The sequence below is a fragment of the Fibroporia radiculosa genome, assembly GCF_000313525.1.
Source record: "Fibroporia radiculosa TFFH 294 genomic supercontigs, scaffold1819, whole genome shotgun sequence".
Classification (NCBI taxonomy): domain Eukaryota; kingdom Fungi; phylum Basidiomycota; class Agaricomycetes; order Polyporales; family Fibroporiaceae; genus Fibroporia; species Fibroporia radiculosa.
Window position 1 is genome coordinate 75,872 of NW_012133320.1, and position 19,521 is coordinate 95,392.

General features: G+C 48.6%; 8 protein-coding genes across 8 annotated transcripts; 4 read left to right on the forward strand and 4 right to left on the reverse strand.

Annotated features, from left to right (window-relative positions):
• Nucleotides 1-1,012: 1,012 nt before the first annotated feature.
• Nucleotides 1,013-2,870, forward strand: FIBRA_03253 (uncharacterized protein; the record flags this gene model as incomplete). The annotated part of the gene is made up of 11 exons (XM_012325098.1): nt 1,013-1,302; nt 1,365-1,513; nt 1,566-1,681; nt 1,746-1,851; nt 1,909-1,922; nt 1,971-2,160; nt 2,210-2,291; nt 2,351-2,476; nt 2,529-2,539; nt 2,587-2,716; nt 2,777-2,870. The coding sequence occupies 11 exons, from the start codon at nt 1,013-1,015 to the stop codon at nt 2,868-2,870; spliced, it is 1,308 nt and encodes a 435-aa protein (XP_012180488.1).
• A 1,532-nt stretch (nt 2,871-4,402) lies between these two features.
• On the forward strand, nt 4,403-6,423 carry FIBRA_03254 (uncharacterized protein; the record flags this gene model as incomplete). The annotated part of the gene is made up of 11 exons (XM_012325099.1): nt 4,403-4,601; nt 4,669-4,993; nt 5,049-5,197; nt 5,255-5,370; nt 5,431-5,536; nt 5,609-5,622; nt 5,671-5,860; nt 5,911-5,992; nt 6,041-6,166; nt 6,228-6,238; nt 6,290-6,423. The coding sequence occupies 11 exons, from the start codon at nt 4,403-4,405 to the stop codon at nt 6,421-6,423; spliced, it is 1,452 nt and encodes a 483-aa protein (XP_012180489.1).
• Nucleotides 6,424-8,511: 2,088 nt separating this feature from the next.
• FIBRA_03255 (uncharacterized protein) lies at nt 8,512-10,218 on the reverse strand (the record flags this gene model as incomplete). Its single annotated transcript, XM_012325100.1, has 10 exons — nt 8,512-8,641; nt 8,691-8,944; nt 8,997-9,042; nt 9,095-9,301; nt 9,356-9,387; nt 9,442-9,661; nt 9,711-9,734; nt 9,789-9,872; nt 9,928-10,017; nt 10,079-10,218. The coding sequence occupies 10 exons, from the start codon at nt 10,216-10,218 to the stop codon at nt 8,512-8,514; spliced, it is 1,227 nt and encodes a 408-aa protein (XP_012180490.1).
• Nucleotides 10,219-10,945: 727 nt separating this feature from the next.
• Nucleotides 10,946-12,807, reverse strand: FIBRA_03256 (uncharacterized protein; the record flags this gene model as incomplete). Its single annotated transcript, XM_012325101.1, has 10 exons — nt 10,946-11,029; nt 11,081-11,228; nt 11,275-11,455; nt 11,517-11,685; nt 11,743-11,849; nt 11,899-12,006; nt 12,056-12,171; nt 12,229-12,596; nt 12,644-12,734; nt 12,788-12,807. 10 exons carry the CDS (start codon nt 12,805-12,807, stop codon nt 10,946-10,948), a joined length of 1,392 nt encoding a protein of 463 aa, XP_012180491.1.
• A 533-nt stretch (nt 12,808-13,340) lies between these two features.
• On the reverse strand, nt 13,341-15,195 carry FIBRA_03257 (uncharacterized protein; the record flags this gene model as incomplete). Its single annotated transcript, XM_012325102.1, has 5 exons — nt 13,341-13,482; nt 13,538-14,709; nt 14,767-14,845; nt 14,900-14,986; nt 15,038-15,195. 5 exons carry the CDS (start codon nt 15,193-15,195, stop codon nt 13,341-13,343), a joined length of 1,638 nt encoding a protein of 545 aa, XP_012180492.1.
• Nucleotides 15,196-15,530: 335 nt separating this feature from the next.
• On the forward strand, nt 15,531-16,565 carry FIBRA_03258 (uncharacterized protein; the record flags this gene model as incomplete). Its single annotated transcript, XM_012325103.1, has 5 exons — nt 15,531-15,629; nt 15,680-15,837; nt 15,913-15,994; nt 16,047-16,071; nt 16,123-16,565. The coding sequence occupies 5 exons, from the start codon at nt 15,531-15,533 to the stop codon at nt 16,563-16,565; spliced, it is 807 nt and encodes a 268-aa protein (XP_012180493.1).
• Nucleotides 16,566-16,737: 172 nt separating this feature from the next.
• On the reverse strand, nt 16,738-17,660 carry FIBRA_03259 (uncharacterized protein; the record flags this gene model as incomplete). Its single annotated transcript, XM_012325104.1, has 4 exons — nt 16,738-16,944; nt 16,993-17,133; nt 17,200-17,416; nt 17,476-17,660. 4 exons carry the CDS (start codon nt 17,658-17,660, stop codon nt 16,738-16,740), a joined length of 750 nt encoding a protein of 249 aa, XP_012180494.1.
• Nucleotides 17,661-18,271: 611 nt separating this feature from the next.
• FIBRA_03260 (uncharacterized protein) lies at nt 18,272-19,313 on the forward strand (the record flags this gene model as incomplete). Its single annotated transcript, XM_012325105.1, has 8 exons — nt 18,272-18,299; nt 18,367-18,485; nt 18,551-18,629; nt 18,688-18,762; nt 18,813-18,876; nt 18,930-18,997; nt 19,048-19,130; nt 19,200-19,313. 8 exons carry the CDS (start codon nt 18,272-18,274, stop codon nt 19,311-19,313), a joined length of 630 nt encoding a protein of 209 aa, XP_012180495.1.
• Between the last annotated feature and the right edge of the window lie 208 nt (nt 19,314-19,521).

The following is a 19,521-nucleotide window of genomic DNA, read 5'->3' on the forward strand; positions in this document are numbered from 1 at the left end:
ATCGCGTACATGTCCGAATCCATTACTTATACACCGCGTCGTAATACTGGGTCCTCGCTTACACTCACCTGATAATGCTCTTCAGGTCCATTGCCGTACATATAGTAAATGCCGTTCACGACACAGAACATGTTGCGATGTGTTATACGCTGATGTCCGAAAGAAGCTGAGCATTGACATCTTGACCGCGGCACATGTGTGGAATGCATTCAATCCATAAATGATTCATGCGAATCCCTTGTACGTCCTCCATGTTCTTTTTTAAATTATTTACGTCTCGCTTGGCGAATCATCTCTGCACGTGGGGAATCCGAATCAAATCGCATGCCCTTGTTATAGAACGTCTCCTGAACTTATCTACTTCGTGCCTACTGAGTTTGCCCTGATCTAGGACACTAGGATGCTCAAATATCGTCTTATTGGACCAATCATGTTTGCAAGACAGTGAGTCTCAGACGCTTTCGTCTTGCTTCTGCTTCGATCGGCATCCCAGAAGTCGTGTCCTTTTTTAGATATGACCACATGCCGAGATCTTCCACCTCAGCAAAATATTTCTTCTGCGTAGCGTTCAAAGATCGACCTGGGGACTGAGCGGAGTTCTTATGACCTCTTGTATTCGATCGTTTCTCGAAATCATGTAAGCGCTCTCTATCCGTATAAATCTCCCTCCCCCAGAACCAAGAGCCACGCTAGCTGCCCAAGCAGAGTTATGTCTGATACTCCCTCTCACCCTTATCTGCACTTCGTAGACGTTGCCTTACTATTGCTGGGACTTGTATTTCTCAAGTATGCAATCACGGGCAGACGTAAAGGTGTACTTCCCCCTGGACCAAACGGTTGGCCCATCATCGGTAATGTGCTAGATATGCCTACCTCTTACCACTGAAAAACGTTCACTCGATGGGATGAAAAGTGGGGTAAGCGCTCGCCGTTACGCTTTATCTCGGACGAGCTATCTGATGAGATTTGTATGTCAGGGGATATAATATCTGTCACGAACTTCGGCCAGACAATGGTTATTCTGAATTCACTTGAACATGCAGTTGAGCTATTAAATCGGCGGAGTACGCTCTATTCCGATCGCCCGCCTTTCCCGGTGATCGGCAAGCTTGTCGGGTGGGACAAACTTGTCGTATTGACACCCTATAACGCGCATTTGCGTGACACTCGCCGGCTAATGTCGCGCTGGATGGGTACTCGTAGCCATGTACTACATTTCGCACCAATCATAGAGCGGGAAGTTACTCGAATGGTCGCACGTCTCCTGCATCAGCCAGACATGGTTGTTCAACTCATCAGGAAGTGAGTGTATAATTTTTCGTCGCGCTTCTAGCATTAAATTGTGACACAAATTCGTTCGCTAGGATGGCTGCCGCGGTCATCCTTGACATCACCTACGGCTACAAGGTACAAGATCAAGACGATCCTCTTGTTCGCATCGTAGATACTGCTGTGGCACACTTCTCTGAACTGACCACTCCGGGTGCCTGCCTTGCAGATATCTTCCCCATCAGTACGTATGTGGCTAGTACTCTCCTTTCCATCTACTGAGATCTCCGCCTCAGTGAAGTATGTGCCTGCATGGATGCCGGGTGCCGGGTGGAAACGGAAGGCTTTGAAGGCTATACAGGATACAAATTCCATGCTTGAAGTTCCTTATGCTATGGTTAAAGAACAAATGGTATACCCGTAGGTTGTTATGGTAACGTAGGACTTATGATTCAGTATATATTTATTACCGACAGGCTGCCGGCACTGCCGTTCCTAGTTTTACATCCACTAGTCTAGAGACTGACGATAACGAGGGGCACCAATATGTTGTGAAGACCGCTGCAGGTGTAATGTATGCCGGTAAGATCTGTTTGTATTATGGGCATTCCCAGTATTTGATGTATCGTTCGTTGTCAGCGGGCGCCGATACTGTACGTCGCCGTGGTCTGGCCTTCTATGGCTTGCTGACCATTTTGAAGTCCTTGACCACCATGCTCAGCTTCTTCCTCGCTATGATCTGCTACCCAGAGGTGCAGAAGAAGGCCCAGCTAGAAATTGAAACAGTTATTGGCACCGATCGACTTCCCAATCTGGCTGACAGAGACTCCCTCCCATTTCTTAATGCTCTTTGCACTGAGCTCCACCGGTGGAATCCTGCCGTTCCCCTTGGTATGCTGCATGATTTAGGCTATGTATTGCCCGTCTTATAATTTCTTAGGTGTGACTCATCGCCTCATGCAAGACGATATATACGAAGGTTACCATTTCCCGGAGGGCACATTGTTCACTGTGAACGCCTGGTTCGTACTCCTTGCGTTGGTGTCTACCGAACTTCGCTATGAATTGAATGATTGTACAGGAAAATTCTCCATGATCCGTCGAAATATAAAGATCCACTGGAATTCAATCCTGACCGGTTTGTAGCCTCAGAAGGGAGGGAGCCGGAGTCGGATCCTCGCAATGTCATGTTTGGATTTGGAAGACGGTTTGTAGCCTCTGATTGGTGATCTCTATTCGTTGATCATCTGCTCGTCCAGAATCTGCGCCGGTAGCTCCGATATAATTAATCTTTAGATGTGGCTCATTATGATACAGGAATTCAACTCGTGGATGCAACTTTGTTCACGATATGTGCACGAACACTAGCCATATACAACCTCTCGAAGCCAATCGAGAATGGGAAAGTAATCGAGCCCATTATTGACTATCAGACCGGTACAATCAGGTAAGCTGAGTCAATTGTCGCGCTATTGAGCTCACGATCGTATTGTGGTTCTAATCGTAGCCATCCCCGCCCGTTCAAATGTGCAATCATGCCTCGGTCGACAAAAGCGGAGGCATTGCTGCGTTCCCTAGATGCTGAGGCGCTTCAAGAATGATGAACCGTAGTATTTTCTTGATCACTGTTGAATGGACAACTGCTGGTCACAGTGTGTTGATAATTAAATCTCACTTGCAAAAGTGTGGGCAAGGAAAATTCACACTGCTGCACCTAATCATATATCAACACTTTAGTGATAAGTTTCTACTGGCCAGGCCATACGGGCTGCCGGTTTACGTTGTTGCTCGGAAAGCAGCCGGAATATTTTAGGCTTCAAATTTATCTCGTACCTGGACGGGCTCTAGGCATGATACCCCTGAATTCGATCACTTCAACTATATATCCTCCTCCTCCATCGTGGCGCAGCATTTCAATTTGGCTAAGTTTGGTCGCGGCCGTGCGCCGTGCACTCGCGACGTCACGGTTATGCGGCCGATGTGGCCTCTTCTATTGGTTTTTTTTGGTTCTTGAAGTACTGAGAATTTGTCTGGGACAGGTACTATCTCTGTGCACAAGACTCATTTGAAAGCCCATGCCGAGTTCATCATTAATAAACGAGTCACGGTTCAACGGTCCGCGACATATCACTCGTATCTTGAAGTCGTGAGACCACTTCTTGTGCTCTTGCTCCTGATTCCTCTGATAGCCAAGAATGCGGTGCGAGTGACTAGAAGCTGAGATTTGGAAGCCTTTGGTGGACTAGATGACGCAAACGAGTTCTCCCGTATGTCTTCCCTCCATATCCTGACATATCTCTAGAGCTCATGCTCGGACACACTTTCTTGGTATCAAGATAGCCTGAGTCGAGTGATGGTCCGACCGGGAGTAGCCTAGGCACTAGACCAATCTGTGGCTGTCGATTTCCAGGTGATTATCATCGTTCCTCTCACTATTCAATCTGACTTCTACTCAGTCATGTTTATGCTACAATATCAGTCACTCCTGTCCTCAGACTCGAAAAATCAGCATTCTCCCATCCCAACATTCCGAATGACATAATGCTGTCTTCGATGTACGTCATTCTCCGGCACGAGAGCTCGTATTTCCGACGAAGACAACAAAGTTTGGGTCTCAATACTTCGGGATTGGTCTGGCCAACTGTCGTGTAGTCACGCTGTATCATGCTGTTTCTGCGCGAAGGACTTTTGAATGGCCCAAGCTGCTGGGACCCTTTGGGATTGACTTATACGGAGTATGAGAGTCGTCTATATGGTGCAATTATGGTGCGGCCCTGAGCGCTGAATAAGTCAAAGTCATGGTTTGACATCAAAGGCAGGTCAGTGAGCCGAAAATTATCCCTCTTAAGTCTCACGACTGTCTTCCCTCAGATGTACTAATCAGAATGGTACATTGAATGACACTCCAGCGATATAAATCCACTACTTGGATAACGTGATTGGACCTGTCTTGGTGCCGTTGCTCGGAAATTCTTTATCAGTACGTCATGTTGTCTTGTGGGTGTGTATACCGTACTACCGCCCCTCTGCAGTCAAGAATGTATATATAGGGACCATGTCCAAGTCTGTAGTAAGATCTTCATCTCACTGTGTCAGGGAAAAGGCTGTTTACTGTTCAACACGCTCTTATACAATGTTCTCTCCCAATACATTATATGCGTTCGATGCCATTGTGGCAATACTAGGGTTGGCTCTGCTGAGTCGTTTTATCGCGGCTAGGCGCAAGGGGCCCTTCCCTCCTGGACCCAAGGGGTGGCCTTTCATGGGCAATGCATTGGACATGCCTACTTCACACCACTGGAAAATATTCAGTCAGTGGAGTGAAAGATGGGGTGGGTTTTCTGAATTCATGAGATCTCGATACCGACTTACTAAGGCGAACACTACTGTAAACACCAGGGGATATCGTTTATGTCACTGTGTTTGGCCAGCCAATGGTTATTCTCAACTCTCTCGACCATGCGACTGAGCTATTGGAACGCCGGAGCGCTCTCTACTCTGATCGTCCGCAAATGACAAGTATCGGCAAGATCGCTGGCTGGGACCAAATTGTAGTGTTGACGCCGTATGGTGCACAGTTTCGCGAACATCGTCGGCTGCTTTCACGTTATATTGGAAGTCACAGCGCGATCACGAAGTTTGCACCTGTCTTGGAACACGAGGTGACAAAACTAATCATGCGGATTATACGTCAACCAAAGGCACTCGATCAGCAACTGAGAAGGTGAGTGGAATTACAGATAATGCCCTGCTAATCTGACAATTAGTGATTGGTACAGGATGGCTGCAGCAGTTATTCTAAATGTAACATATGGCTATGAGATGACGGAAGATGAGGATCCACTTGTTGAAATTGTAGATACTGCCGTGACTCACTTTTCTGAACTGTCGACTCCGGGTGCTCGTCTCGCGGATATGTTTCCTGTATGTAAGTATTCAGTTGGTTCTCATTGTAAAATCTTTTAATCATATATCATATTTGCAGTAGAACATGTACCTGCGTGGCTTCCTGGTGCTGGTTGGAAAAGGAGGGCATTCGCTGCAGCTCGGGATACGTCTGCTATGGTTGAAGTACCTTACGCGATGGTCAGAGAGCGGATGGTAAAGTGCCAATTGAATTTCATTTCTAAGTCTTCACTCGAATTCCGATTTCCTATGTAGGCTTCCGGCACTGCTATCCCTAGCTTTGTCTCAAGCAATTTAGAGGGCGATCCAAGTAGCGAGCAACAATACATGGTCAAAACGACTGCTAGTGTCATGTATGCGGGTAAGATACCATCCTGTAGTCAAACAGAACAATATTCTCATTACACGCGATGTCTCCGGGACCGTTGTCTAGGTGGCGCTGATACCGTATGTGCCTCCCCTAATGTTAACTTTGCGTGTTGACACCCCATGTAGACCGTATCTACTTTACACAGCTTTTTTCTCGCTATGACCTGCTACCCAGAGGTACAAAAGAAAGCACAAATGGAGATTGACAACATCATTGGGAACGACAGACTTCCTACCCTTGGAGATCGAGAATCACTCCCTTACGTTAATGCCGTATGTTCTGAGCTTCATCGCTGGAATCCTGCTGCCCCACTTGGTATGCTCAAGTTCTGTGTGCAGTTTTTCTCATGATCTGATTAGAGTTAGGCGTGACACATCGCCTTGTTCAAGACGACACATATCTGAATTTCGTTCTTCCAAAGGGGACATTAGTCACGGCGAACGCTTGGTACGTGCAACCTTTTTCCTGCTCCTTCTGCTCATTCTTCCAATATAGGCATATTCTTCATGACCCTGCCAATTATAAGGATCCTTTCGTGTTTAACCCTGATAGGTTCGTCAAATCTCATGGAGAGGAACCGGAGATGGACCCTCGGAAGGTCATGTTTGGATTTGGTAGACGGTTCGTCGGTCATAAGCAACGTTGTCTTGAGACTGATATGGGCTAACAATATTTTTTATAGTATCTGCGCTGGTATGCACCATCCGATCGCCATCCCATGTTACTACATTGACAATGCTCTAGGAAAGCATTTTGCCGACGCGTCGGTTTTCTTAACGTGTGCTACTATACTTGCTACTCTCGATATATCCAAGGCAGTCGAAAATGGTGTCGTAAACGAACCTATCATCAATTATGGAAATGGAACAGTCAGGTAAGGTTGTGCACAGGTGTCGATGCAGTCTACTAATCAGAGTCCCGATCAATCATCTGTGAAAGTCATCCGGAACCTTTTAAATGCTCTATCAGCCCTCGATCGACCAGAACGGAAGCTCTACTCTCCTCAGTCGATACAAACTCATACCTAGGTGAAGCCCACATGTCGTAGATCAGGATACTCCAAAGTAGCTCCCATGACGACTAGTGTCATCTTATCGACATAATGCATTCAACGTACATGTCGCTTGCGCTGGCTTATAGAACATGTTACTTTCTGATATATGGATGTCACTTATGACTACTGTCTGTATGTCGTAGTGCTTTTATCTGATATTGATTTATGAATAGTAGCCCGCTAGACGCGGCCGTGAACCTACATTTGGTGTCGTTGAATTGTGTTAAATCACAATGTGTGGTATCGTAATATCACTTCGCCAGGCGACAGGCTCGGAATAGGGGGAAATGGTCTAGCCTCGATATAGCTATCTGAGAGACGCTCAGGTCAATATCTCAACAAAAATTGTTGCTCAACAGAACACAGCGACGTCATCCGCCAACATCAATGAGGGGAGAAGTATGATACACATTGCTGTAGTCATCCAGCGTGAACCCGTTACTTAACAGCGAGTATGAGGAATTGATGAAATGCTTCATCCCGTAGACCTTTGTCAATCACGTCAGGGCACAGTTGAACAAATGACTGTCTCATACACATACGTTGAATACGGGAGATGCGTCAAGGCACCCCATTATAATTTGATTGACGTTTCAGTAATAGATCGGCAGTAATAGACTCCAGAGCGAGACGGATTTCGCACTGTCTCTTCCTGGTGGTAGGTGCACGCATGACAAAACCCTCGGGGTCGTGGAGACGCATTTCATTTGCAATGTAATCCCTAGAGTACATGCTATAATTAACTCGACGCTGGTCGTCATTGGGACCATACTGACCGTGTTAGGCTGACCCCCGTCTCAGATAAAATACGTTCTTTAATCATTCGAGGTCCATATTTTCTCTCAGGATCCTTCGCCAATTGGTCTAGTATAAGCTGGCGCTTTTGTGCCTTGCCCATTGTGCGTGTTGTGACAACACAGCCTCCGAGCCTAAGAGCTTTCCTGCGCCGCACAATCGATGAAGGACTAGAAACTGGAACGTTTGACGAGAGTATGGCGTCTAGAAGAAATTGTACATACCTGATCTCAATTCTATGTTCGCTCATAAATAGCTCGCTTAATTTCTCTCTATCTGTCATACCACGACGATGATATTCATGAAGCAAGGCTGCGACCCTTTCATCGTTCGGAGGGGCTGAGTCATTGTAGTCAAAGACTAGTGTATTCGATGCGAGCCAAAGTAAGCAAAAGTATGACGTACGACAGTTTGGGTATTGATTTCTCCCCTTGGGATTCCGAGTGGGGTTAGCTTGTGCATCGCCCTGGGGCTCGGACATGTCTGACACTCTTCAAATCCTGAGGCCCCGCAGCACTTGGGTCACGAGTGGTCACGGCAGAGAAGATGCTTGATATAGAACCCTTATGTGCACTTATATGAGTACAGTTTGTCAATATAACGGCCACTGCAGAGCTCTCTACAATGAGCGCTTGTTGGCTTAGGTATAAACGCCATATGCAGCGGTGGCGATTGTGATGTATCAGTAGTTCCGGATGTAGATGTACAATGTAATTGGATCGCCCATTGCTTCTATGTCAAACATGAGGCGAAGCACTACCCCTTACAATCATGACTTTTGTACTCGTGTCTCTCTCGAAAACACTCGCTCAATAGATCTCAACACCGGATAAACAATACAGATCACGCAGCTGCCCGCGATGATTCCAATGTCCCCGCTCCCGGCATTGGCGATAGGGCCAACGTACCAAGCTTGGTTCATGCATGGGATGATAATCCCGAAGGCACATAAGAATGATAAAACGCCCGCCACGCCCGGTGTCAATCGGCGAGGTTGATCGAAATCTTCCAAAACATATGCCTTGAAGCTCGCCCTACGGAATACGAAATGTTCCATGAGAATCATAACTGAATGGACCACACTCCAATAACCGATGATATCTGAACGTAGAACGATTTAGAGACTATCAGAAACAACGCGGTAGATGGACCCACTGAGGACATCGGTGAAGGTAGCATAGAAGCGTGTCGCGCCGACTACGCCCACTGGGATCAGACTGAGAACGATGATCAGTGACAGAATCGGTCTTATTAAAATATAAAAAAACTTGCATTGCCTCTGAGATTATGGCAAACACGTATCGGGGAACCTTGGCGAAGTAGTAGTTTACGGTCATGAGACTTGATGCGAAGGTATACATTGTAGGCGCACATGCACTGGGTATAGAGAGGGCGATCAAGACGACCAAGAACTTGCCGAAGCCACCCGCGGGTGCGAGAACAGATGCAACAAGGCCACCAACATTGTTGCCATTGTCAAATCCTGTTTCCCACGTAGGATCTGAGAGGGCAGAGGCCGCAAATGCTGCACCGAGCATGTGAGAGACAATCTGTGTGAATGTAAGGAAGTTTTTTAAATCAGCTATCACCGAAAAAACATACGCTTGCGGTGAAAAATCCGAGGTATGTGTACAAGAATACTCTGAATCTAAAGAAGTCATTCAGCTCAGGACGAGAAAGTATATCAGACACACGCTCACTTTGAAGCATTGGGTATATGGTAGACACCATAGTCAGGTGTTACGGTACACCAGCTGATAACACTGGACGCAACTGTTGTGGCGAATGTAATGATCATTGCCGCAGATACTGGGGCGGGTGGCCCCGAAACGACCAGATGCTTTCCTCCAACACCAAGCATGACGATGAAGGTAACGACATTGGGGATCCACGCAATACTCTCATACCTGAAAAGCGATGATTAGGGTGTACAATAACGCTGGCAACACACTAGAGCGCACCAATGTATCACACGATAACCGAAGAAAGTAACCTGCGGGACCCATCAAATTAAAAGGGGGAAAACAAATCCCTGATAGGAACGTACCACGAGCGAAATTACGCCTATGATTACGATCCCAAGCGTATCGTTCAGGTGGCCATTCGATATACTTGCTAACATCTGGCCTCCAATAATACAATCCAGGATCAAAAATCCTTGCATGGAGAAGACATTGAGCGCGCTGGGGATCATGGCACCATAGTATCCCCAGGTATAACGTGCCTGGACCATAGATCGCATTCCGAGCTTGGGACCGAACAGCGAACTGTGACACTAGTCTGTATGTGATTTCGGAAGCGAGGTAGTGGACTCACAAGTATGCTGGAAAAATACAAGATCTGTGATTCTCAAGTGAGTTCAGCTCAGCGCAAATCGCCAGTCCTGTGACTTACACGAGATCGACGATTAGGATGATTATTAGCGACTCCCGTACACCCAGACCAAAGAACGCTGGTCCAGCAGAACCAGTACCAAATCTGGAATAGAACAGTATGAGCCGGTGGACTTAGCCCATACGTTACGCCCACGTACGACAAGACGTTCAAGTTGCACGAAAACCAAACGAAGAACATTTGGTATAATCTAGTGTCCGTTCGTTCCTCTTGTGGGATCGGTTGTATCCTGATCACGAGCATGCACCATCAAGTAAATGGAAGGTCACGCACAATATTTGACGACATACCCATTAGTCTCAATGCCCCACTTGGTGAGCACGTAAGTTACTCGATCCAACAGCACCTGAGCTTTGGAACGAGGAGGGTGAACATCTTCGCTGGATTCCTGGACCAGTTGAGATTTCTTATCTTCGTCAACCAAGTCCATAGCGAGGGGTGATCGAGCAACCTTTGGCGTGCTGCTAGGTGGAGGTTGAGCACGAACTTGGGGTTAACAGAAGGCTTGATAAAATACATCTCTAGATCATTTCTAACGGGGTGTCACGTGGAACATCAGGGCAGCTCGGGTAAAGATAGCGACGACTCCCAGCGGCTCAAAGATCAAATATCTCCTCAGATAAGGATGCATCACATATTGAGCGCTGCAGGGGCCAATCAAGCTTCTCTGACAAGTATAAATGGATGTGGCAGCATGTGTGGACTAAGAAAAACGGTAAGATAAGACTTGACGGGGGCTCGAAGGCCAGATGAGCCAGCATGATACGGCGGATACGCACAGGATTGATAGATACCATGGTAGGGTGATAACCATTGAACTAATCCAGATTCCGGCGTCACTTGAATAACATTCGGATGTATATGCATGATGCGCATTGCGAGCCTCGCGGAGCTATTCACATAAATATAGTCTGCACTGCCTAACTGCTCCCGACGGCGGCCCCGACCGGTGGATCAATTTGCAGAAGGCTCCGAGGCAAGGCCCGCGTGGAGCTGAGACTCGCCATCGCAATAAACGCATTTGAATCGCATAGACCATAATGATACTGTAACAGTGACAATCGATTGACCAATTGACGGAAAGAAGACCGGAAATCCGCCTGACTTCTTTACCTGTCGATGTCATATAGCACCCCGGGTAGCCGGAGGGGCAATGATCAGGTAGAATCAAGTGCATTATTCGTGACCCCTGGAGTAGCATTGCTGCTGGTAGAATTTCGCCTTGGCTTCTTGCTAGCAAGCTACTTAAAGATGATCAGAGGCAAATAGCGGGTCATCAAAAAGCTCCGCACCTTGGTGAACCGGTCTTGGTCCCAGCCCATTTGTACCTTGTCGATGTCCTGTCTTGGAATCCACCTCTCCAGGAACAAATAGAAAAGACAATCAACGATCATGATGGTTGCGAAGATAAGTCCAACAAATCGTCCTAGCTCAAGAGTCCTGAAGCAGCTTTAGGAGTAGATATACTTAGAGGAATTACACACACCGTTCTATTCTGGTCCAGAAATCATAAGGTTTCACTTCTAAAACTGACTCATACACTTTCTCTGTACGTTCTGCGACTTCTTCCCAGCCGTAAAAGCCTCTGATCCGCTCGTGTGCGCGATGTGGGTCGTGTTTCCCGGACATTACCAATTGAATGGCCTCTGACATAGCGCGGACGACATCTGCATGGCTCACAATGATCAATGGCTGCAAACGCGATCTATACAAGAGCAAGCAGCCTACCGTCCTCATCAGGGTGTGCGAATGAGATCATATCCTCGGGCAGAATTTCTGGGACACCTCCTACTCGGGTAGACACAACGTATAGACCAGCACAAGCTGCCTCCAGTATGGCAATTCCGAATGACTCGGTCAGGGAGGTGTTCATGAATATGGATCCTCGCACAAGAATCTGGGAGCCAAGGGTCACACATAGTAACCAAAACAGCGCACCAAAAGATACACACACATCCCGGACATCGTTATGACGAACAGGCCCAAGCATCTCGATCCGATCCTGCAACGTATGTTTCTCTCTCATTTGCAGCAAATCGACCAACTTGGGACCATCCCCGCCTATATGCTGATTTTAGTAGTGAGAGTACTTAACTGCAAATAAACTCACCAATAATAAATCTTACGTTGGGGAATAATGTACAAATTCTGGGTGCAGTCGCCACAAGAAGATCAATACCTTTACGATAGGCAAGCCTTGAGACAACCACTACATTCACTAAAGAAGACCTGAATAGGATCACTCGTTTATGACATGAGCAACCTACCTGTATCACTAGGCTGCATGCTTGCGGCAGGCCTGAATTGATCCGCAACAAGTGCATTTGGGATAACATACGCAGTGTGAGGTGCCAACTTGGCACGCAGAACAGTATTTTCTCGACTGGAAAAGTCGGCATGAGCAATCACAGCCGCCCCTTATTGGCTGTTAATGATTTACCCTGTGTGAGACACACAGATTACTGCGTCTACATTCCTTAACGCAGCTTCCAGTAGTTTATTGGTGAGGATGCTCGCAGCATCGTCAAATCCAAATAGACTGTGATCAGTGAAGACGGTGCGCACGCCCATAAGATGTGCATGTAGGATGCCTTCATGGGCCAGTGAAGACAAACTCGCATGAGCGTGAATGAGTCCGATGCCTTCTCTAATGACGATGGTCCGCAAATACGGAAGAAAGGTGAAGAAATTCGGGAGTGTGGCCGAAGATGCGATGGTTGAGAAGGGCAAGTAATATACTTTCAGCGCGGGCAGAATCCACCGGATACCAACACGATCCGGTGAGTGGCTATGAGTTATGACGACTACCTAACTCCCATTAGTATTTCCCGCCAGGCGGGATGAGAGGAGATCACCTTGTGCCCTCGACGAATCAGATTCGTGCTCAGCATGTATATATGACTCTCTACACCACCGACATTGGGATGGAAAAAATCGCACACCATCCTGATCATGAAACTGTTAACGGATGCGACACTGTTGTAAGAATGGAAACATACGCAATGGCGAGGGGGTCCATGTTGTAAATGTTGACCTTTATATTAGATCATTTCAGGGACCAACACCCAGACCACACATAATGATACATACTACACCATTCAGAGTATATGTGCGGTAGGTATTGTTGGTTTCAGGAGACGACAGCTTGAAGGTAGCTAGTAACTCGGAACTTAAATCCAACTTGAGCTATCAACTAAAATATTATTTACATGCTCTTCATATTTAAAGTTGGCTGAGTGGTGTAGTGGTTATCACACCTGTCTTACATGATGGGCACAGGCGGTCGTCGGTTCGATCCCGGCCTCAGTCAGTTTTTGGCTACTATTTTTGGGATCCTTGTTGCCACACAATTGAGAAACATAATGAATCTGTGAAGATTGTAGTGGGTCCAATTATATCTCATCCCAATCCCAAGAAAACAGCGTCCATCCGCTGTGTATTAGGAACGTGTAGTAACGAGATGTAGGTAGCAAGACATGATCGACATGAACGATAGCGCGAAGATACAGGAGCGCGTGAGATGGCGGTCATTAGATCGTGAGATGTAAACTTCTATGTGGACAGCGCAGCATCGATGCTCTCGAGCGGGTATATGATGTCCTCCTTGAGCTCTTCCTCGAGGGCCTTCTGTCCTTCTGCGGTCAAAATCGGGATGCCAGTCTCGTAATCACTCTCAAAGTATTTCGGGACAAATCTGCGGAGGATGGACAAATGAGTAATAGAGCTGTAAGATGCAACCGAATACTAACTGATTTCCTCTCCGCTTCCGCTCAGCAGCCTCATCCCTTTGTCGTTGCTCTATGGCCAACTTGTGTTTGGTCGCTTCTCCATATTCCTTTGCCAACAGTCTGGTTGTCACGTTCTCCCACAGCTTCCTGCTCTCGTTCGGAAGCTGTTTCTCCAGCGGCCGCACGCTCTTGGGGATGATGTGCAACCCTGACAAGTCAATCAGAGTGGCGTAATCAGAGGTCGGTGTATTGGCACGTTTCCAGCGGATCTTGTGCTTCCACGATCCGTCGAATGTCGCCAGTATGCACGAGCGCGGGACGTGTTTAACGCGTGTCCAGTCCTTGTACTGCGTCTCGTCTGGGTCGTATGTGTGAATGACTCCTTCGACGAGGAACTGCGCTTTGCCCAACCACGACTCTTCCTTGTACTCAATGATCGCGCGGAGCTTCTCTCCTCCATTGCCCCCAGTGCATGTAATGATTGTTGCTTCGCCCATCGTGATGTAGAAGCTGCCCCTGAATATGCCGTTTACAGACCCAATCGGATGCGTAATATGGTACGTCTCCCCTGCACCCGCGCCGCCGGTCAACTTGACGAACAAACCTTTATTCAGCGATCCCGGGACGATGCGCAGCGTCGTCCCCGATACTTTCGCAGAAATTTGGTCGATTCCCGACAGCTCCACGTTCCGGCTCGGACAGCTCGCATAGTATGCAGAGACTGGTGGATGGTGCGAGACTTGCTCAGTAAGATATGTGATCCGCACGCGCGGTTTCCCTGCTGTTTCGGGTACATCGTTTGCTTCTACAAGTTCCACACGGCTGGAATCATTATCATCGAGGCTGAGCTTGGAAATGTCTGCGTCGGGATTCATTTCCACGAGGCTGGGCGACGTCGCTGGTGTACTCTTCCCTGGGGTGGATGCGGCCTTGGATACCAGGCTCCCACTCTTTCCGCTTGTCATGCTGCGCCCGCTGGCAACACTAGCGGTCTCAGAGACCGACATACGCGGCGTTTGAGCGGATGTCGGCGCGAGGGACGTGTACGTTGATTCCGCTGCCGGAGGGACGAGATACAGGTGTTGGATGGGTGGTTCCGTTGGGTTCGATGGATATGATACAGGTATCACGTCCCAGTGTGAGCGAAAATGCTCGCCGAGGACCGAGTTGTATGGCTTGCAGACTTTGCCTCGCTGTGGTTCTGACGTGAGAAGAGCGGTAACGGTTCAGGAGAAAGAGAAACGTCTTACAATGAACTTAAGGTCCTTGGAGAATGCGAATCGGAGGGCCGCAAGCATGCGTTCAAATGGATCATCGGAGTCGTTTATGCTGTCAAAACGAGTGAGGATGCAGGGGTCTAAAGAGCCGTAAATTATCGCTCACGCCGCCAGGAGGTCCGGGCGATCCAGGTAATGCCAGTACTCAAGGTTAGGGATGGGCTCCAGTAGTGACGCCGGCAAGGATAATCGCCTGAGCATCGAGAGAGTCAGGGACTGTGCATGCGGAAAGCAGAAATCTTACATCGAAGCAATATCCTTCACACCAACGACTTTCTTGAGGAGCTGCATAATCATCTTGAGCTTCCCGCTTTCGCCAACGTCTCCAGAGTCGGGGACGGATATCGGCTGTGAGATGAGATCGTCGTCGAGGTGAGTGCCATCGTTGTCCACCGGGGGCATCGTCGAGGAAAAGAGAGAAGGAGAGTACAAGAGGAAAAACGAAAGCTAACTGTGATATGAGAAATGGCAGAGGAGAGACAGTGCGCGCCTCCGGCTGTGCAAGCGACCTGCCAGTGTAAAGTTCGGCTTGAAGCTGCAAGCCAGCTGTAAGCGGAACAGGAGCATAATCTATCCTGGATAAAAATTGGTTCAACCCGGGCTCGAACCGGGGACCTCCTGTGAACAATGTGAGACAGGCGCGATAACCGACTACGCCATTGAACCTTGCACTCTGCTTTTCCAAGACATTATACCACATGATGTATTTCACGTATATATCTGTTCCAAATTACGCGATGTCTACTACTTCACGGTCCTTGACATCCCTACATACAATGCAAACGACAGAATCACAGATTGTCCTGATTTTAGTGGGTCTGATAGGCTCAGGAAAGGTACGTTGTCGTTCGCATGGCGCATGAAACAGCGTGCATTGTTCCCCCAGTCGACCTTCGCGCAAGCACTTGAACAACAACTTCCCCATTTCCGCCGATGCAACCAAGATGATCTTGCCGGAGACAGGCGGAGGGTCGAAGTACTAGCGCGAGAGTCCCTCCGGGCAGGTCTCTCCGTGTGCATTGACCGCACGAACTTTGATCCACGGTGAGTAGCCCTAGGTCTTACGTCGTGCAGCCCCTGCTGGGGACGATGTATCTGCGTCGCGCTCATAGTGCACAGGCAGCGTGCGACGTGGATCAATATGGCATATGAGTTTCCTGGAACTCAGGTATGGATTCTTGTCTTCGACACTCCGTACGAGGTAAGCCCGCGGGACATTCGGACTCGCCATTCTCTTCATCGTTATCTCGTAGGTCTGTGCCCAGCGTTTGCAGGAGCGTAAGTGCGCACCCATCCGTCTTCCAACACTCACGCTGATCGTGCGACTAGGGATCAATCATCCTACTATCAAGACCCCCGAGCACGGTAGGTCCGTGCTCGAACGCTTCCACTCTCAATATCAAGCACCATCTCCCTATGAAGGCTACTCACGATTGCTAAGTCTGCGTCCCTCTGATCATCCATCGCCAGTCTACACGTACGACGATATATCCGGCATCTTGCAGCGCATACAAGATGCTCCTTCTCCGGCGTCGACGCCCGCAACCGGACCAAAGGGAAGAGGACATCATACTAGAGGTTATCGCGGCCACCAGACACGCGGCCACGGTGACTATCGCGGTTGCCGTGGTTCAGGCTCCAGGTTTGGCCGCAGCTCGCACAATCCGTTGTACGGGTCAGACAGACCAGGTTTTGAACGACACGGGACGAGCTCAGGCTCGAGAGAGAATTTCAATAATAGTCGGTCGGACTCGGATTCTTGGAGGTCCTAAGTCTGATCGCCAAGCCCGGTGTCCGGTGTTTCCGGTCTTCACATTTCGCTGTCCGTCATAGTTGCTATCTGAATGCATCCGTTGTACCTGTAATGAACGATGTACACAAATCATATAATATCTCTCGAATAGTCTAATACTTTCAAAGGTAATTCAACTCAGTGATGTCCACCTACGAGGCCGGTTGCGCGAGCAAGCTGGCTTTTATTCTAGCTGCTGTCTCTTTTGCTTTCACTCTAAGTGTACCTTCTCCCTGGCCTTCCACAAATCCTCGCCCCAGCTGCTCGGCAACTCGCTGTACCGCCTCGTCCGATCTTGCCCACTCACCCTCTAGTCTTTGTCGGTCCCACCACTCCGATGCGGCGGCTCTCAAAAGGGGCTGGCGCATCACAGCGCTTCGCGCGTATCTTAACGTTGCTAAGCGTACCACACTCTGCTCCAGAGCGCTGTGTGTTGCGAGTGCGTGTGAGGCAGGATCCACAAGAGGACTGGTCGATGGCAATAGATGAGTGACGATAGAAAGTAATAGAAAAACGAGTTGACGCAGAATCCACAGGTTGTCGTGCCACTGTACGAAGATATAATTATATGAGCCCTATGCAACTTCTCCAGTGGCATTTTTCGATACACGCACCATAAACACGTTCCTGCCATCCTTCGGAATGCGTACCGTCACGGTAGATATCCAGTAGCATTCTAGGACAGCTGTCACTGCGAGCGCGCCCACCACATATGTCCTCCAGCGCTCGCGACCGCTACCAACAATGGTCAAGAGGCCAAGAACTGCTGCCTCCCGAATATACGCAAAAAGCGCGTGCGGTAGAGCGTACACAGCGTAGTCATCGAACGTCCTGCAATGTTCGCAATCTTGGACGACAATTTGCCCAAACCTATATAAAGATGAACGCACGAATGAGCACGAACGGATGCTACGGAGGACATCGGCAAGGACCTGACATAGAGTGTGCGCATCTCGAACGATGACAGACGGGTTATGAGATTGTCTAGCGGCTTCGGAAGAGGGCCATGTGCGTCTAACCCAGCGCGTTCGAGTACAGTGCGACGCATAGCGTCCGGCGCAATGGTGAGGGGCATGTGGAAGCTCTTAAAGATATTTGGCGGCCAGCGGAGGAATAGAACAAACATGATATACAGTGTGTGCATTAAGAGGACAAAATGAAGAGATATCCGGTGTGGAGGGTCCGAAGCTGATTTCCGGTATTGCCGTCGCAGATGATAAATGCTAGGGATGAGGATAGCGGCTGCAGTGAGAAGGAACGCGTCCGCAGACGCGTTTATGATGACCATCGATAAAGTGCTTTGGTAAAGTTAGTGACTTCAGATACGCAGATATACAGTGGGTATTAGCAGAGTTCTCTTGACTAGAAGGGGAGATCACTGGTTATGGTAAATGAGGGCAAGCAAGTAGCAAGCTAGCTTAAGGCTGAAAGGGCGTGGCTCGATTGATCTGACCGTGACGCGTCTGCCGCGACATCGACATTCACATCACGTGCTTCGCGCGCCCGCGCGTATCCGGCGCTTCTAAGTTCTGGGTATCCGATCTGCCACCGCGTTCGCAGTATCACAGCTATGTTCACAGCGGTCGTCTCAGCGCGGAGGCTAACAAAAGAATGTGTTACTTCTGCTGTCAAGAGAAGAAATGTCTCTTGCGCTAGATCTTTGATATCTCAACCATCTCCGCGACCATGCTTGCAGTCGTACAGAAGCGTATCTGTATCATTCAGACGTGAGTGAATATCCTGCACAGAAGTTTTGGTCTCACCATGTCGGGTCTGTGCAGGCTGGGCCACCTCCACAACACCTCATTCATCTACTCAGGATCCTGCCGAGATGGAGGCGCTGCAATGTCTGGAGGAAGGTACACAAAAACTGGAACAGGGTGACGTGCATGGTGCTAAGGTTTGTCCCGGCTGTCTGCCTTTTATGTGAGAATGGCTTAATTGGTTGTTTCCATTGTTATTCAGGCTCTGTACGAACGTAGCGTCGAGATTAAGCGGACCGCAAGCTCTCTGTTCAACCTTGGCGTAACGCATTACCACCTCAGTACGTCCTAGTAAACTGTCGTAGGAGACGGACCGGTAATTCCTCTCACTCGTTCTAGAGTCATACAAACAGGCTATTGATGCGTGGAAGGAATCGATAGCCTTCGACCCATCCAGTGCGGATGCGCATACTAGTACGCATTCATGCTTTCACTTAGAACTACTCACCAGCGAACGAGCGCAGATCTCGCTAGTGCTTACATCCTGCGGCGCGAGAGCCGACCTGACCTGGCCTTGCACCATCTCGAGTCAGTCAGCCTTCCCAGATGGTGTATATACCCTGACTGATCACTTCCGGCAGAGTTGCTACCACTCTTGCACCAGACGATCCCGAAATTGCATTCAATTACGCAGCTGTGCTAGAAGCTTGTGAGTTCGTTCACTGTCCGCGTCACATCTGCCCACTTACTCTGGTGCAGGTGGGAGGCTAGAAGACGCTCTCGCTCAGTACAAGCGCAGCAAAGACAACGGACTCGAACGCGCAGACTTATATGTACGCAACGTGCGTCTAGTTTTCCCACTATTATTGCAAGATTATATGCTGACAGCCAATTTTTGAACGGCATTGCAGGTCAGTGCGAAGATTTTCGGGAAGAAAATGGACGAATCGTTGGCGCGAGAAGCAGTTGGCTCTGAGCAGCAAGATCAGCAAAGCAGGAGCAAGGCAAAGAAGAGTGATTCATGAACCTTGGCCCTGGATATAACCTCTACCATATTGTCGCTTTAGTTAATCACTCCCAGACGCTTTCTGCTAAGCTGAAATGCGACAAGAGACTCGACGCGCAGCAACTAAGCTCATATCAAAATATCGCACTGTTTGCTAGAACAAGCCATGGGGCTTAAAATTTCTCAATAATTAGCACAAAGTACAGTGTAAAATCCCCCCCCCCCCA